The sequence below is a fragment of the Triturus cristatus genome, chromosome 8 (assembly GCF_964204655.1).
Source record: "Triturus cristatus chromosome 8, aTriCri1.1, whole genome shotgun sequence".
NCBI lineage: Eukaryota > Metazoa > Chordata > Amphibia > Caudata > Salamandridae > Triturus > Triturus cristatus.
The window spans coordinates 342,648,946-342,668,072 of NC_140591.1; the positions used below are offsets into that span (position 1 = coordinate 342,648,946).

At 41.1% G+C, this 19,127-nt stretch overlaps 1 protein-coding gene across 4 annotated transcripts in view; it reads left to right on the plus strand.

The window, feature by feature from the left end:
- Positions 1-1,397: 1,397 nt before the first annotated feature.
- The window catches only part of USPL1 (ubiquitin specific peptidase like 1), a 352,126-nt gene continuing 334,396 nt past the window's right edge, over positions 1,398-19,127 (plus strand). The window contains exons 1-4 of one of the 4 annotated variants that reach the window (XM_085621657.1): positions 1,398-1,558; positions 8,457-8,625; positions 13,164-13,292; positions 16,539-17,229. In XM_085621657.1, coding sequence (XP_085477783.1) covers positions 8,488-8,625; positions 13,164-13,292; positions 16,539-17,229 — 958 coding nt within the window. In that variant the 5' untranslated portion in view covers positions 1,398-1,558; positions 8,457-8,487. Of the gene's footprint in view, positions 1,559-3,761; positions 3,783-8,456; positions 8,626-13,163; positions 13,293-16,538; positions 17,230-19,127 lie in introns of those variants that run through there. The other 3 variants (XM_085621659.1, XM_085621656.1, XM_085621658.1) reach the window with 3 other exon arrangements.

Genomic DNA, 19,127 nt, shown 5'->3' on the forward strand with positions numbered 1-19,127 from the left:
TGCCCCAGCTCCCTTCACTCCAGGGTTGGTCTTCGTAGCTGTGCACTGCCCCTTCAATTCCGTTCCAATCAACCCATTATGACTGCAGTACTGAATATCAACACCAACAAGATCATGGCATACTAATATTGAGAACAGACTATCGAGGGACAAAATATCAAAAGGAAAGTGCATATAGGGAAGTATAGATCAACATCTACGTACCTTGAAGATATTTGTACTGTGCATATTTGAGAGCACATTAAAGAAACCGAGCATCATCCATTCTAAAGGCACTTTATGGAGAAAATAGCTGAGGGAAAATGGCCAGACAAAAGGGCTTTGAGAATGTTGAACTGGAGGAGCTGGGAGAGAAACTGACAGGCTCAACTAGCAGCATCAACATCAACAACAAGATGAGCCTGGCTGCCCTGTTCCAAGCTACTTCAGGTAGCCCGACAAGGTGCGGGCGTTTAACGCTTACAGCCAAAGGAGTGGCTCTCGTTTTAATGGGAGGTTTCTGGTCAGGAGCAGCACAATGGTACGCCCTGCCGAGAATTCAGGGTATTCAATCCCCTTTTAATTATCACGTGCACTTCACCATTCTTTTTATATCCTGGTCCTGAAGAAGCGCCAATGACCTTTATGGCAACAGAGGCGCGAAACATGTTGACCTTTTCGCAACACCTAGGCATAATGTGCCATTTGGGATTGCACTCTAATTTAGAGTTTTTATTCTGCCAAGAGGGTTACTACTTCAAAATAACCGTCTATAGGTTACCCCATGCCAGTTTTTATTCACTATGCACGCACTTTGTTACCCTCATATAGGACCCACACGCCCTCATGCACCATCCGGCATGTCTTAAAAGATCTCCGACAAAGCGACCCTTCGGGGGACCCGTTGGGAATTGCAGCGCCGGCCCAACAAGGAGCAAATGCCCGATGATGAAGCATGACATCCCTCTGGGTGTGTGAGGGCAACAAGAGGCAAGACATGTTCTTCCCCCTGTTTGATGGGCCCGCCTCACCTAGGTCTCTCTTTTCTTTCTGCTTTTTCTTAGCAGAAGGTCTATGGGTTTAAAAAAAAATCTTTTTTTGACCCTACTTTTGGAACAGTGTCCTCTATTTGTCAATGTAATTTTGGGGAGCGTGGACACTGGACCATTAATTGACTCCCCGGTCCCCCTTTTTTGATAGACATCACCATTAGTATCCCTTCCATGGATAGGCCATGAACCAGCTAGCTTGTTGGTTTAAGGTGATTTCTAACTCTATAATTTCTTTACATTAATGCAATTTCCCAATAATAAAAATGATCCGACACAGATCTGTAATAATTCATTTAAATTTTATCTAAATAATGAAATTAAAGTCCTTGATTAATTAAGCAGCTTGGCCATCATATTTATCTTTCTAGCTAAATGTCGTCTTCTAAGTCACAGTTTTGGTCATCAGTTCAGTCTGTCAAAGAAAAGGGAAAACGCTGTCCTGCAGTGTCACCATCCTCTCCGTCAGCATAACGTCAGGAAATCGAAAATCTTCTGAAGGGTCTCGCCTCTAACCTCTCTAATCTATGGTAATGTATAGTAAAATTACATTCCAAAAGTAACAAGTAATATTTTTGAATGTCACCGATTGGTTGTTGAGATCTGTTCCACCAGTTTCCCATGCGGAAAAGGTTTCTTTAGATATAGTTAACAAATTCCCGGTATCTTTTTATTGTTTCTTTCAGGGCAGCTGGCTTCTAGCCCGGAACGTCCTTGAGTGGCACAGTTGAGTTAGGGTCACGTAGAGGCCACTGCTGCTGATGGTGACGCATGCGCACTTCACCCAGAGACTTTCACAAATGGAGTCAATTCGTCTGATAGGGATGTCGGCCATTTTGTGGCCACTCCAAATGGGCAACTTAAGCAAAGAAATACAAAAACATAATACATAGAAATGACTAATAAAATGTTATTCCCTCACTAAACCCTTTGTGTGTGTATTTATCTAGCAGAAAGCAACACTTAATGCAGATTAAACTTATTTTATAAAGCACAAATCACAAATACATCACGAAAGCAACATATAATCATGCAAATTCTACTTATCTATTATTAGTATGCAATAGAAAATTAGTTTACATATTAGGCCATGCAAATGCGATTACCACGTGTATTCTTTTTAGTAAGGTTGATTAATTTCCACAGCAATCCAATGAATACAATTACGATTAGTTAATTATTCTTATTAATATAAACATGCAAAATGTTGAGGGTATACAATTTTTTTTTAAATAAAAACCCGCTCCAGCATAAGCAAGAGGACGAAACATCAGTGATTTGGCGGTTCATTGAGAGTGAGGAGTCCAGGATGATGCTGAGGTTTCGTCCGTGGTGCGTTGGTGTGGGGGTGAAGGGGGGGGGGGGGGGTGTCCCAGCACTGAGGGCCACAAGGAGTCGTCCCAGGTGGAGCCCATGATGAAGACTTCGGTCTTGTCTGAGTTAAGCTTGAGGCAGCTGTCCTTAATCTAGGTGGCGAATGCCTTCATCCCATTGTGGTAGTTGCTCTTGACGGCTGTAGGTTCGTCTGTGAGGGAGAGAATCAGCTGGATGACTTCGGCGACGATGTTTAGTCTGTGGCGTGGGACGATGGCTGCAAGGGGTGTCATGTAGATATTGAAGAGGGTGGGGCTCAGAGAGGACCCCTGGGACACTCCACAGCTGATTTCTGTGGGTTCCGAGTAGAATGATGGAAGTCTGTGTTTGGCTGGTGAGGATCCATTCTAGGGCTTTGTCACGGTTGCTGGCGTCGTTGAGTCTTGCACAGAGGGTGTTGTGGGAGACTGTCGAAAGCGGCTGAGAAGTCCATGTGGATGAGGACAGCATTTCGCCTTGGTCGAGGAGTGTGCGCATGTCATCTGTAGCGGCGAGGAGAGCACTTTAGGTTCTGTGGTTGCTTCTGATGCCAGTGTGTGAGAGGTCCAGGGTGTGGCTAGTATCGATGAACTCAGAGTTGGGCGTTGATTGTTTTGTTGATGGCTTTCTCGATGACCTTGGCTGGGAAGGGAAGCAGAGATATGGGTCTGTAGTTCCTGGAAGGAGGCCGGCGCGATGGAGCAGTTGATAGTGCAGCAGAGTTTGGGTGCGATGGAGGTGCCTGCTCTGAAGATGTGAGGGCAGGGATCAGAGGGGGCTCTAAAGTGGATGCTCTTCATGATTCTGAGGGTGTCTTCTGCAGTGAGTGAGATCCAGTTGGGCATGGTTTGCTGGGGTCTGGAGTTAATGGGTGAGGTGGTTGCGGATGGGGGGTGGGTCTTGGGTTGCAAAGCTGTTGTAGATCTCCTTGTTTTTATGGTGGATGAAGGTAGCAGGTTGTCTCGGGGGTCTTGAGAGGGGGAAATGTCTTCTGTCTGTGTGCTGGGTTTGGTGAATTCTTTGACCATGGCGAAGAGCTTTTGCTGTTGTGTGCGTTGGCAGTGATGCATTCCTGGATGGCTGCTTCCTTTGTTCTGATGAGGTGGTGGTGTGTGGTGACAGCGGTTTGAATAGTTGCACGGTCAGCTATCGTCTTACTGCTTCTCCATCTTTTCTTGAGCCGTCTGCAGGTGCACCTGGACTATTGGAGGGTGAGGGAGAACCATCTGGCTTTCTTGGAGGGCTGCTTGCCTGAGTTTTCTGAGGGGAGAATTCCAGTGACCCTGGATATAATGGCTGTAGTTTACGCCATCTGAGAAGAACCATATTATATTTAATGGGATGCTGACGGCTTGGCTTTCATAGCTGCTTGGAACTGGAGGTTGCTGAACATCATTCATTGTAATTAAGGCATAACATTTACAATCATTAATAATGAACTGTACAATCCAAGTAAGATGCTTTCTTTAATTCTGGGGGTGGAAGTGGGCCCTCAATCTTCTTTTACTCTGTTTTTATAAAACTGTGTTTATTTTTAACATTCTGAAAACAGGTGCTTCTATTTTAGCAAAAGTTACTCCTGGTTATATTTTTTTTGCTGCTATTGTTGACTTCAGTCATGTTTTTCGGGGGGCTGGATGGCCTTGAAAATCTGGGCAGGGAGAGCAATATCGTAACACTCTCTGAGCTGGTGTTAAAACATCCTACTCTGTGCAGTGGTTGCCTCATTGGCAGGCCTCTCACTAGAGTTAAAGGTTTTTGTCAAGTGAGCTGTCTGAAGAGGTCAGTTATCTTTCTCTAACACAACATTTAAATAAATAGCCTGTAAATTAATATTACAAGCTATATCGGAAATCACAAAAGCTAATTTTTTTGTAATTAAGAAGTGTGATGTAAACAAAGAGTTAAATAGGAGCAAAACAAAGCAGAACACTTTACTTGCTGATGTGCAAATGACATATTTACAGAAACTCTATTTCCAAACATTGTTTATACACTGTATAGTTTTATCAGTAGAGCCACATGTCAGTGGGAATGTTGGTGGCCTCTTTAATGTAAAATCTACTGATTACAAATCAGTGTGCTACCACTTCATGCTTAGTTATGCATTTATTAAAAGTTATAGTTTTTAAACCTGATTTGAGAAACATTCCTTGTTCTGTCCTGATGAATGCTGTTAATGAACTAAGAGGCAAGTCAGGAGTCTTGTATCCTATATGTGGCTAGATTTGTATTATATATGGAAAAAAAAGTTTAGTCTATTACATCAAACAAGTTTTTTGTACAGCAGACATGCTGTACTCGCACATTTGAAGGTGCTCTCATATATGAGAATGAAGAAAATGGCAGCTCAAATTAAATGATTTGCTAATGATCACATAATTTGAAACCAGTTTATGGGTTTGGAGCATTACAAATAGGTCGAGTAGATTATATAAGGCCTGATGGATTAATTTGTGCTTCTGCGGCGCGCACACTGCTGTCTTTCTCTTCTGCTGCATGGGGGAGAGGACTGACCTAGGTGCAGGTGTGCAGCCATATGCTGAGGCAGGCACTGTCTAGGAGGGAGAACAGCTGTGGCAGCAACTAGGACAGTGCATGTCTGCACAACTTAAAGGTGGGGTGTCCCTCACATAAAAAACACATATGCAGGGTTCAATTTAGCCCACAATTAAGTCCCTACATGATCCTGCATTTCTGCAGTGATGACTGTGATATCTTCCAATAGTCACCCATTGTCAATCAGACGTATACCAAACTGGAGGCACAAGCAGCAGTGCAATAAAGAAACATAACTGACTCTTGCTGACCAGATTAAGGGGGTCAATCTCAGCTGTGATCAGACTGCTGCAGCCAGCGCAGCTGAGGCCTCAGGCCAGCACGACCAGTGGCAGCTATATTGTTATGCGTAAACTGTACCCGCTGAGGCGTCAGCCAGCACTGTGCTCCGGTTCTAGTCAACCTCTCACCATGCCAAATCTGCACAGGAATGGGCAGCCGGGCCAGCCAGCGTTCAAAGTGCATGTAAAAAGTATGAGAGCTGTAATGCTGCATGCAATAGGAGCGGGGTTGGTGAACGTGTTTCTTCAATGTTGTTTCCACCAGGTCTAAACATGCTTGCCCCTATTTCTAATTTGGATTTGTGAAAGTTCATTTTAAGAGACTGTGAAAATTTTCCCAACTGAAAAATGTTCTAATTGTTCTTTGTGTATAGTGTCTACTGCTGAAATCTAATCGTGTGAATTTTGTCTTTTTTTAACACTGCTATTCTTCTAGAAAACGCTCTTTTATCTTGCAATTTGGGGAGTGATTTTCCTGAACAGTGGGGTAGTAAGCACTGTGCAATATTCCCAGGTTCTTTGTAAGTTTGTTACCCAAATAACTTAAGGTCCCCCTTGGCTCACAGCAGTATTGAGAACTTGAGCACCACGTCTGTGCTGCTTTCAGATATATGTTGTGTCTCCACTTGGGGGTGTCAAGTTTGAATACATTGACTGTTGCAAAACCATTGTTTGTTGCTCCAGTAGTTTCGGGATCGAGAATACTATTCTCCAAGAGATTCCAACATAACTACAAAACAACTTTGTTGTACTTCTCACATTTCACTGTACTTGGTTTTCTTAAATTGGGAAAGGATTCAGGTACCACTGCAAACAGTATATCTGAAAGTGTTGCTCTGTTTTGCACTACTGGGAAGAATGACACTAAGTTTAAATTACTGACCTATGTACTGTGCTATAGGTGCTCCAAAGTAGATCCTTGAAAATGACATGCAGAATGCAAATGGTTGACAGCACGTAGTACATTTATCAGCTAATAATAAAGTGGCATAATATGCACCATGTGCAAACATCGTGCAGGAAACGTCAAGCAAGTTCTAAATGGCATTTCTGAATTCTAACGTGCTAGAAAAGGGTTTCACAATCAAGCTAGCCATTCATTCAAATGTTTTTTTAGTCAATATAATTATGGGCCTGTGACCGGAAATAAAGAGATTGCCAACACTGTTAATGGTTCATAAAAATTAATTTTACACGTGTTTGTGTGTGTATGTATGTGTGTATATATATATATATATATATATATATATATATATATATATATATATATACACTCCCGTGTGTATACTGCTGTCTCCAAAACGAGGGTCGTGTTGCTTCTCTGGACCCCACAGGAGCGGGTCCCTAAAATTCCAAAATATCCTCTCAGTCAAGGATGACGATGCCTTGTGTAGTTGTTTAGAATTATTTTTATTTGGCCACCATTGAACTCGTTTCGGCTGCCCAGCAGCCTTGCTCACCGACCAGGTCGGTAGGCAAGGCTGCTGGGCAGCCGAAACGTGTTTGATTGTGGCCCAATAAAAGTAATTCTAAACAACTACACAAGGCATCGTCATCCTTGACTGAGAGGATATTTTGGAATATATATATACATGTGTGAGAGAGTGAGTTAGTGAATATATCACAAAGATATTTGAATTGTTCAGGAGGGGCATGGTAGAGACTCCCACCTCCCCAGTGCCATAAGCTTGACTTCCACTCTTCATCTCCTGAAGGGCCCAAATCTGCTCCCAGACCTGGCTCAGCTTACGAAATGTATCAGGACTGTTCGATAAGGATTTAGAGTCTTCCTTTCCTGACAGTTGTGATGTGATTTTGGCTTCTAGTATGTTGAAAGCTGCATTTTCTTCAAAAGTATGGGTAAATGTGGAGTAATAAAGTATAAACTGAATATAGAGGTAATCTTGTTTGTGCATCAACCCAAATTTCCTTATAAGCTATTCAAAAGAGCTGACTTGGTATTAGGAACCATTGTCGTTAGTGTGGAGGTTCTCAGCCTGCCCCTCAATGAGTCTTTTTCACCCATTCAGTCTGTAAGAGAGCTCTAATTTGGTTGCTCAGGGGATTCCGAATGTGCCTCAAACCACCATATTTATAATGGAGCAGGGAGTTTTTGCCCATCATAGATGGTTTCGTTTTGCATGCCGGGGGCTGAAGTGGGACCACATTGCTATGGTCAAGCCTAATACTCCATAATAGGTGGATTTGTAGCATTTTTCCTTCAGAAAAAAGGATTCCTTTCTGCCAGAGGAAAAATTTAATCTATGTGATGTTTTCTGAAACGGAGGGTGTAACTCAGAAATTATAATTTTGTAGAACATGCAGCACTACTATACAGGCCACATTTTTGCTAAGACTACATTCTCCATCAGTGATGATGGAAGAGTAAAAAATATTTTTTTAATTTTGAGAAAGTGTGTTCAGTAAATGCCCAGTCAATGAAACATTTGGATATAGAATAATCAAAATGAATCTGCAATAGTCCCCGGCGGTGAATTAATGACGCATGACAACAGGGATAAAGAACATGGGGGGGGAAAGGGTTCTGTTGAGACAATTCTAGCAGTATTTGGGAATGAAGGTGGAAAGGAAAACTTGCTTCGGGGGGTGGGTTCTAAATCAAGTGATGGATTAGCAGATCTGTGTGGGTGGATCCTTTAATGTGTTTTGCTGGTCTAAACTGAACTGATTATTTCATTATTTAAAAAAATGTGTGAATTTTCCCTTTAAGCTGTTTTAACATTGATAATGTTGATTTTAGTGAAATATTTAATGAATGTTGGTGTTAAAGTTCACACTTTTTTTGGGTGCCTCTTTTCAAACTTTCAAGTGCTACATCTGAAATTAACCCCAACACTATAAAGATTTTGTTACCACAAGCTGTTTGACCACAAAAACATTTAATAGAAACATTACATTAAATGTAATGTAGCCAATTTTATAAACAGATTTTTAAATCCCAATAACTAGGAATATGGCTTTATTTTCTGTAGATTGACAAAGTGTTGGGTGAATTAATTTTTTTCTTTCTTCATTAAAGGTCCTTTTCAAAACATGGTATGTGTCTTGGATGGCTTATATATTTTTCTCTTAACTGATGGGTGGAAAATCTGTTGCCTGCTATTCAAAGAGGAGAGCGAAAGTAAACTTAAAACATATAAGACGGTATAATGTTATAGGTTTCACCTTTAAACTATTTCATGTAACTGTTTGTGTTCATTTTTTATTTTTGCAGGGTTCTTTGAGTGATTCTAAACGGTGTTCACATGTTAAGTGACATGGGAAAAGGTGCCCAGTGGCTCAGAATGATGGCTTCAGAGACGACTGGAACTGAATTCTCATTGCTTGAACAAGGGACGGGTATAGGGCACTCAACATTCCCCACGGCGGGGTATTTGGGAAAAGTCAGTGAAACCTTTGGTTTTCAGCATCTGTGCAAAGCTTTTTTCCTTGGTTTTTTTTTTACTAGATAGTAATTTTGATAAATGTAAATGTACTTTTCTTTCCTCAGAAATCTTTAAAAAAGGCGAAAGATTATTCTGAGAGTAAAAGTTAAGTACTCTTAAAATGTTGTTTCTGATATTGCATTGTTTACACCTTCAACATTTTGTACTTCACATCAAGTTGTAGATTTTAGTTCAAAAGCAGCAATTCTGGATTGGTTGAAAAGCAAACTATTAATATAAGCCCAAGACTCTCGAATACAGTAGAGCTGCATCTGCACATTTTTGCAGTACCCGCTGATAAATGCTGCCCCCCTTCTGTTCTCAGACATGCTGACATTCTGCAGTATTGTCCATTGGAGCTAGTTGTGGGGGCCAGTACTTTACCAGTGTTGTCCTTCCTGGTCGAGATGCACCTTTTGTCACCCAGGCAAAGGTGTTGTCTCTGATAGGGGTCTGGACAGAGGTTTGCCTTCAAGTAACTATGAGATTTAAGCTTCTCTTTGGTGCACTTCTTTAGCTGACTGGAATTGCTGCTTAAGTTGTTTGCTTTTTGATAGTTTCAAAATGTTTTGAAATCTTCTTGAATGACGAGCATTAAATGAAACTAATACACTACATGTAAGGTTAAAAAAGTGATACCACAATATACTGTTCTGTATGTGGGATGTTGATCCCTTTACCCAGTTCGGAGCATATCATTTAAATTGGCTACGTACATATTGTGGAGGGCAGTCTCTGGTCAGTTATTAGAAACAATCGTCAAAGCTCAGATTTTAATTCTTGCTTCGATAGGAAGCCAGTACACACAAATGTTTTCATTATTTGGTGTCCCCCAGCTACCAACACTCCCCTTGCACCATCCTGTGCCCTTTGTAGGGTCTTCTGTCCCTGGGACAGACTGCTCGTTCCACTCTAGTCATAAGAGGTTGGCCGTAATTCCTAAAATTAGGAAATCCCCCACAAGAAAGTCAAGCACTTTTTTTCCTTGGACCGAGACTCTGGAATGATCTACCTCCAACACGTCGGTAGTGTCATTCACTCTCTTTCACAAATGTTTAAAGACTTTGCTGTTTCAACTTTCGGAATCTTCCCAACTCTGCATTTTCTCTTGATACCACTCAGGTTTGGTCTATTTTCCTTAATTGAGCTTAGCGCTGGGAAACCTTTCTTAGTTAGCCATGCGCTTTACAAATTGCTCATAATAATACTGCGGCATAGACAAGAAACCAAATTTGACCTAGGCTTGACTTTTTCTCCTTATTACAAATACTGATTTGTAAAGCTTCTAAAATAAAGTGCTCACAAGTTTTTGTTGGCTGATTAGTCTCTTTTTCCAGTAACTGGGATTTGGTTGATCAAAATTGGAGGGGCTTCTATTTTGGGAATATTAAGAATCTTTGTCCATAGTCTTAGCTGTAGCAGGAAAGTTGCTTTGTCCTCTACATAAGTATGAAACTAACCCCCCCCCCCCCCCCCCCCCCGGCCTTCAAATGTTCCAGCTGTTGGGCTTTCAGATTTTAAGTCTTGCAGATGGAAGTGCGGATATCTGTTGAACACCACAGGTCGCTCTAGAATGAGCTGCTGTATATTCATCATACCACTCCTGCAGGGATCTATCCCGTCAAGGTTATCTAAACCATCCAAGCTGTTGCATGCACTTTACCCTTCTACAATCAAGCCAAAAAGATGTCGTCATCTGTTATGTTAAACAGTGGTTTGCCCTGATCAGCTGCCCATAGCAGTTGCTGTCTCATCCTCAACTGGGTCTTTATCCAGATGGCCTACTTACCATCTCGTCTTTTAATGTAGGAGCTGAGAAAGCAGGCCACTTTCTCTAGTCTGTCAGAGTAAGGGACTCTGCTGTGGTATAACTAGCTAGCTCCCAAGATGTTTACGAATGGTAATCCACACCTGCCTCACACACTTGTAAGAATGTTCTTGGTTAGTGAGTGAATTTGTATCCTTAAATATGTTGACCCGGAGTGTGTAGGAATGAATTTTTAACTGCAACAACATAACAGGAATTCTGTGATTAGGGGATGGAACAGTCTTCTTGTAGCTCAACTCCTTGGGAATCCATAATTTTATCTTTCATCCCTTCCATTATCAGAAGGGATGATACTCTGTACTAATTTTAATTGTTGAATGATGAATGATTCCTCCAGGCTATTCCACAGGTTTGAACCAGTTTGCTTGGCTCAACTCCTTTAGTAGATTATAACATTTGTTAGTATAGTTCCATGCCTCAGTTGTATGGCTGGTATTAAAGGTCTGTCTATAGTCCTTTTTAACACCATACTCTTCCCTGAGTCCACCAAACAGTGTCAACTGCCTGAGTTGTATATCTATCTCATCTGGGTGATAGCACATCATGCAGGTGTGGCTGAGAGTGTTGGTTTGCCACATAGCTTAACCTGGCTAGGCATCATTGCAACAGCTTAGGAATGTACACCTCCTGTGATGCAGACTTATATAGGTACCTTTTTAGGCCGATCCTGGGCAGCACAGGCGCTGCTCTGCAAGGCATGCTGTATTGGAGTATGGACTTGTAGCCCCGCCCACTCCGCCCATATTTGGTATTGGCTTGTGCCCTTATCCTTTATAAATGCTGGCTTCTGGTTCGTTAATAGGCTTGTTAGTCCCTCCTTAGTACCACTGTGTCTTCATTTGTAACCTCCCATGAGGACTGGCCCTTTCGCTTCGGTTGTTACATGGTACGTCTTCTTTAGTCTGTAAGCACTGTTTTCTTTATTGAGTTTCGCCTACTGCAGGCACCACGTGCTTTCCTGCAACATTCAGTGCGCCATGCGCACTTTCACTTTCCATCCAGCCCGGGACAATGGCGGCCGCTTCTTTGAAGTGAAAAATGTCTTGCATTTACAAGAGTTTGAGCTATTGGCATTGTAAATGATAATGCCTTTTATTTATGTGTTAATTATCAAAACAGATAATAAAAGGCATTGTCCTTTACAGTGCCAATAGCTTAAACTCTTGCAGACCTATTGCATTGCAAATGCTTGTTTTAGATGCATTTAGCTTTGCATTGCAGGCCTGTTTGTGGTGTGTCTGGCTTGTAGTTGCCAAGTCGGTAGTTCTCTATTGCAGTGGTGCTCCACTCCCTGTGTATGTACCTTTCTTAAAGATTTTCCGGTAGGCTAAACCATGCTGCCACTGACTGGAGTTTCATTGCCAGGTAGTCTCTCTCAAATTCGGGTGCTCCTAGTTCCCCCTCCCCAACGTGGAGAAATAGCTTCTGTAGCGTAACTCCTAGCTTGTTTGTTCCAGTTCAGTTGATAAAGCTTAATTTCATAACAGAAGAGTGGTATAAGCATCCCTATTTGGTTTTTGTGCAATATAATCTTCACGGCAAAAGTATCATTTTAAATAATTCAAGACTACCTTTGATTAACAATGCCAGTTGTTTACAGAACTCGGTCGATGTCCTGGCTGATGCTAGAGCCTAGGGTTGCCTTACACTTGAATCTCTGTTTTCATGTGTTTCTCATTGTTTAATGATGTGGGTTGTTTAATGATGTGGGAATTAGCTACTGAATAATTTTCTCCTTCCTAAAGCTGCATATGTAAGTACATTATGTGGACTCTTAAAATCCTTTTTTTAGTCTTCCACCATGGTGTGATATATTAAAAGGTGCCAGTCTAAGTCACATGCTCAGCAATGCCATTTAGTGGCAGTCTATTTAAACCATATCCATTCATAAATTGAATGGTCTGGCTGTGGTTCTGGCCATTGGAGGCTCCATCGTTTTGAGAATTGGTGCTCGTAACCACTAGTTTTCATTATTATGGTATTTTTTGTTAGGAATTCTCTCTTGGAGAGAGAAAGGGTGCAATATGGCCACAGCATGAAACTTTGTTATTCTTTAGTTAGAGAAACAAGAATTGGGAAAGCCAGTATCTCAGGATTTAATACACTAGCTCATGGAAAGAAGCATTCACAAACTCCATTTACATACTTTGCATGTTCAAATGCTTTTTCACATTAAAGCTTGTCTTATTGGCCTATAGGAGATAAAGAATTAAATGTTGCAAAGGTGTGTACTTTTCAAATGTAAAAAGGTTGCTACTATTCTGTAGACCTTTTAACAGATTGGTAACCATGTCATGCAGATGGCTGCACTATCTAGCCACACTTTTCTTAGTCCTCTGCTATTAGCAGTGTTCTATGCCCATTTACTTTAGTGAATATGATCAAAGGAATCCTGCTCAAGAATTATCCAAAATTGAAGGAAACCTAGCTCTTCACATGTGTTTCTTGACGGTTTCACATTTTAGCACCTTTATCCTGTGATCTTTATTTACATGTCTCTGCATGGGTGTCTTATTTTCAGGTGTCTCAATATTGTGATGGCAGAGGCTACATCTAGCAATTGAGATTTTCATCGCTAAGAATGTTTAACGCTCTTTGGGGGTTGTTCCTGTAATTCTCTTTACTATGCTGCATTTAATTATGTGGACACATGTTTCTTTTTTTTTAGGTTTATGAATCTTGCAAGGTAACCTCAGATGAGTGTTGTCCATCGTGTGAAATAAAGGGGCTGACTCGAACCTTACAAACTTACCGCATAAGTTTTAAGGAATCCATCGTTCTCTGTGAGAATCCACAGGTATTTCTAGTTTTCTATTTTTTTTATTTTACTCCTCCTTTAGGCATTTTATTGAACAGCCTTGAGAAGCAACTTGTGCTAAATGTATGCTTTTGCAATGCTGGTTTGTCTATTCTACCATAACTAGTAGTCACTGATTTGGTGACAAACTACTTCTCTTGGTGTCTTAGTGTAGCAACAAAGATTGATAAGTCAGTGAAATCACAGCAGTCATAGTCGTGTTTTTAAGAAATAATAAACAGAACCCCTTGCATTAGCGAGGGGTTTTGTTTATTTTTTTAAAACATGACTATTTTTTGGCTGTCTCTAATGTTATGTTATTTTATTCAGCGCACAGCTACTCGGAAGTGTCCCGGCGCTATAGACTGCTGGGGAACCCGTCCTGGCTATCCCTGTGAGATTGTCCCTTTCTGGGTATCTCCAAGGTGAAACTAGGCATCCCCGGTGTCTGTGGGGGGCCGTTGTAGAGATGAGGCAAGCTTAAGGCCCAGAGTTGCAGAGTGTGTTCCTGGTTAGAGTAGGTACCGAGGCGAGAATTATCGAGTCCGTTTGACCCTGGTCCACGACCCTGCCGCGTCGGGAATTGAACCCTAACCCTGGTCCCTGGCCGATTCTCTGCTTACGGGTCTGCCGCCTCTAACCAGTGAGCCACACCTCTCCTTGAAGGTATTTCAACATGGTCAGATTTCTGAAACGCAGAGCAGCTACTTTGATTAAATTGAAATAAGTTGGTGCAACATGGATATGTTGAAAGGCAGAAGTAAACATTAGTATTGCTATCAGGTTGATGAGATGGCTGATAATTTTTAAAGCCAATTAAGACATCATAGAAGGACTGAATAAAATCGGAACATTCTCAAGGCTTATCTTTCTGTTTTGTAACAGGTGACCCAGTTTGTTCATCTTAGCAAAATGAGACTGAGTCGTACACCACCATAGAACCTAAGTTTATTCTACTTGCAACAGAGTATCACACCATGTAGTTTTCACTGCTAGACCTGACATTAAGGACACAGAGGAGGATTATGCTGTAATTTCTTCACATTTAGAAAACATGAACTGTATAATCAAATGATATTTTTGATATAATTTGAAATCAAAACCCTTCAGTTTGCAGGTAACCAGTGATAACCCACTACTCCAAAAAGGCAGTGAGCAATAGGAGATTCCTCTTAATGCCAAAGCTGTCAGTATTCCATCCAAGACTGTTGGATTCAAAATCATCCCTATTCTTCCTTTTGTTCCTTCCCTAAAAGAAAGAAGAGGATGTATTACTTCACTGATGACGCTGCGGTCGGCAAGTGTCAATACTAACAATGTCAACTTTCTATATCATTTAGAATGTGTAACCGTATTGTAAAAATGAAGAATGAAGCAAAATTGTGATCTCTGTGGATACAGATGTGGTATGCATCCCATTACAGTTTAAAGCAGAGTGGGCTTATCTTCGTCCCTATGGCCTTAATAGAATCTAAACCTTTAGTCTTGCTAGCCGGAAATTTTTTCAATGCGTGTTAGTACTGGATGTGAAGATTATGCGGTTTTGAAACTTGCTCATCACCAAAAATGCCAGCTCTACCATATGTTTGAAATAAAGTCTTAAAAAGTCAAAACTATCCCCCCCCCCCCCCCCCCCCCCAACCACCACACTGTGTATTGACCCCATCTCAGACTATCTTTTACAATCTGGAAATCTTTTAAGGCCATCTTCCCTCTCACAGAATGTACAAGTAAAAGCCTAATGTGTCCTTCCTGCGTCCAGCGTAACCCATCTACCCTAGGTGGGTGGTGAAACTGGGCAAAAGACTTTTGAAAATATGAAGACAGTTGTCAACCCCACTCCAAACTCTTAGCACCACCATATTTGGTTCTTCATATGTTCTAGGACTTGTATCATCCGCAGCTCCTCTGCCAGACAACAATTAGTAACAGGTCACCCGTGGAAATAAGAAAATGCAAGGACGTGATTAATTTCTAGGCAAACCCTTGTTCTGATAATACTAATAGAGATTTAAGACCTATCTCTAGGCACCACCTGACCACCCTCCCCATGAGGATTAGTATTTCTTGGCCATGTATGAGGAATGTGCTTGCTGGATAAGAAAGTGTTTAGGAAGTTATGGGACTGACTGTATTCCCTTGTAATCAGCCCATTCCATCACATGTTGGAATCCTTCAAAGAGTAGAAGGTGATGTTCCCCTGTGACACCACTTAGAATCACGTGCCTGTGTGGCAAAGGATTGATCGTGAAACAGCCTTGAGTCTACTGCAGACCACCACACAAGTCCGATGTCTCAGTAAAAGTCCTGTAGGTTAATTTTTTTAAGTTAAAATGCCTCGTCCAGTACATCACTCATTCAGCATTAAGGGAATTAAACATGGAAATGCGTACTCAACAGCGTTGATCAGCATAGATAAGAAGTTGCCAACGTACTATTGTCTTTTTTTGTGTGTGAGAAGCAGTTTTCTTCCATCATTGGTAATTGAATGACATTAGTGTTTTCCATTTCCAGGCTTTTGGAACTGTTTGACGATACAGCTCATGTTTTCTGCCTGATAAGTTAATAAAGAAAAGCATAATCCTCACTTCGGTCCTGAGAGAGAATTCCATTTAAGACACCCAGTAAATTAACTACGAGGTTTAGGCATGATCAGTTATTTAATTTCAGCTCTTCTAAATAGGTAAAGAGATGCGTTTCAGAGGTCTCCTTTTTACAAGTACTCGGCGATAGTAGGCGGGGTCCTGAAGGAGGAGGATGCAACAGTTTATTACCCTGGGCTCGTGGTCTCCCTTTTAAGTACTAGCATCTAGCAAATCTGCGGATGGGCATCCCTTTCCACTAATGGAGTGCAGTCAAGACCGCAGCAGATAATTTGTTTCTAACATGAAATAATGAGGACATTAATTTTAGAACCAATGTTTGTAAATGCTTGCAAAGAAAATATTTCCCCTGTTCAATTTCCCTTCCTTAAATCTTTTGCTTTTATTTCACTCAGTTGCATGCTATGCAGTACTTGAGTGGTACTAACCAGTATTAAGTGTGACTTAATTAATTCAGAACTAATGTATAAAGCTACATGTCAAATGTAATAATCATATTCCCATTCCGAATATCAATCATATAAGTGCATTTCTCAGAGTTATGAAATACTGTTCTTATCTGGATACCTTCTGAAATTCAAACTATGCGTGACCAAATGTCATTCAAGATGCAATTTAAACGTACCTTTTTCTTTTTTTACAGTGCATTTATCCTTTGGGGCATAAACCACTACAGAGCATAACTACTGTCGGAACTGACTATCAAAGCACAACAAATCCAGCCAAACGTTGTCCAAGCAAACACAGTCCAAGAAAAAGGAAGCTCTTGGGAAGTGCCTCTCAAGTTTCTTTAAACACACGCCCTTTAATAGGACCATGTGTTAAACAACCTAAAGTCATCACTGTGGTCCGCCCAGAATCTTCTTTGGTCACTGATGGCAGAATTGGACAGAATGAAAACCTATCTGAGCAGAAGACACTTGCCACTGATATTCTATCAGATGATCTTCCTAAGCAAATCAGTCCCTCTAGGGATGTGGCGCACAGTTTGGGAGCAGAAAACATTGAGATTCCTTGCAGTGCTCCTCAGAAGTGTATACAAAACTCAAACTCTGATACTGAACAGTTTCCTGAAGAGATTGCGCAAATCAAAATACCACCTGTAGTTGCACCAGCAGTTTTTTTACCCTGTTTTCAAGGAAAGAAACTCCATCTTCAGTGGAGGAACAGAGATGCTCTCTGCTGGTTAGATTGCATTCTCTCATCGTTTGTGCACTTAAAAACCCTGAAAAGGGCAGTGGCTGAAGGTTGCACTGAGAAAGATTCCATCTTCAAGCAATTGTTGTCAATATATAACCAAGCAAATGCACTGCTGACATACCGATGCAGAGGAGGTATGTAAAAGTGTGTTTGTTGGGTGCTTTAATTCAGAGCTTTGCAGTTTGAGCTGACGTTAGAATAAAACCATTCTTGTATGTTGGCATGCAGTGTTACAGATTGTTTTATGGTACGGTTGGCAGGCAGAATACTGTCTTTCGTTGAGGTTCACTTTGGAGAGTGCAATGCCTAAACTGAAAGTTGTTTTTTATATTTTTGGGTAGGTTTACTATTTTCCTAGATTGTTCTACTAAGATTTACATAAGATAAAACACCAAAGTCTTCTTTAAAAAGAAGAGACACACCACATAGACCATTCCCTATCTAATGGTACAAACTGGAAGCGATCCTCAGTACAATGAAAACATCACAAAGTACTAAGAAAATTTAATTGATCTTGTGATATCCAGTGCTTTCTTACACCAACTGCCAGAATGAAGAACTTTCCCACAGCAGACCTTATCAGGAAGTCTGGTAGTAGAAAAAGCCATAACATGGCTGAGCGACAGTCCGTGATTTGGCTTTTCCTTAAAATGGAGGCAATTTAATGTCTTTCAAGGTCTTCATAATGGTGACAAAAAGCAAAATGCATAGTTTATCTAAATAGTCATGTAGATAGAATTCATCTTTGTCCTTTTCAAGATGAAACTGTAAGGCCATAATTGATGTGCTGCGAATGTCTGAGTCATAACAAAAGAGATTGCTCCTGTAAATTGTCAGCCTACCTCAAGTAGGGCTCTGACTCTTACCAATTTTAGATTTCAATAAGGTGCCCCTCGCTTAAAGATGTTAAGCAGATTTTAATAACATGGTAACAATAACAAGAGGCATAGGGCTGGCTTCTAGGAAGATTAATCTGTAAGGACCCTCTCTTTAAAACCTCTTTATCAGAGCGATTGGGAAGGCCTCAACACCTGCATGACACCACTTTAGCCTCCTCTAAGCTTAGGCGATCAGGGTAAGGCTTCAGGGCACCTGAATTGTTTTCCCCCTAAACGAAGACTTCTTTCCTTTTTTTATTTATTCTTTTTTTTTTTTTGTATAAGGGTGGTAGGGACAGTGGAGCTTAAGGATACTTCTAATTTACATCAGGTGCCCAGTTTTTGACGACATGCACGTTGAAGCTATTTATATGTAGAGTTCACCACTCCCCGGGGTTGGCTGTGTCCCATATTGGGCACATGTGTCAAAGCAGACACTGCAAGTTTGCTAACTTGGATATTTAAAAGCACCTGGATACTTCCTGCATCTGTCATGAGTATTGCTGAACATTGATAGTCAAGGTAACTGAGTAATGCACAGTTAATTAAAAGTAAATTGATAATTTCATAACTTTAAGCTCTTGTCCTAAGGCTATTCATAAACCATTGTTTATCCATAAGGTAATCCTGGTTATTTATAATCAAGAGAGGATATTGCTCGCAGATGCCTTTTGATTGGCATCAGGTTTAAATTCCGGTGTTGGGAGTGGGCTGCACAGGCATGGAGTGCCCTAGTGACTGTGGCAGTGCAGACTGGAGAGCGTAATATGATGAATGTAACTGCATCATACGAACTAGGCATGCTGCAGTCTCCTTCCATATGAGTTGCATGGGAAATGCCCAATCACCAGAGCCAAATGTAAATATCTACAAAATGCTGTTGGCTGATCCAAAATGTGACTGACAGCTCCCTCCATCCAATGCCTGAATTGGGGTTTACTAAAAAAGCCAATGGCTGAAGGGGGTTGACCCATCACTCCTTTCTTGTACATTGTTTTGGTCATGCCAGAGAGCTAAAACAGTCTGTAGTGAGACATAAAAATGACCCTTATTAAAGCAGCTATGTTTGGGGTTCTAGTTTTTACAACAAGGGCTAAAATGCAACTTTTGTTGTTTCCCGGTTTCGTCATCAGTTTTTTTTTTTTTCCTATCCC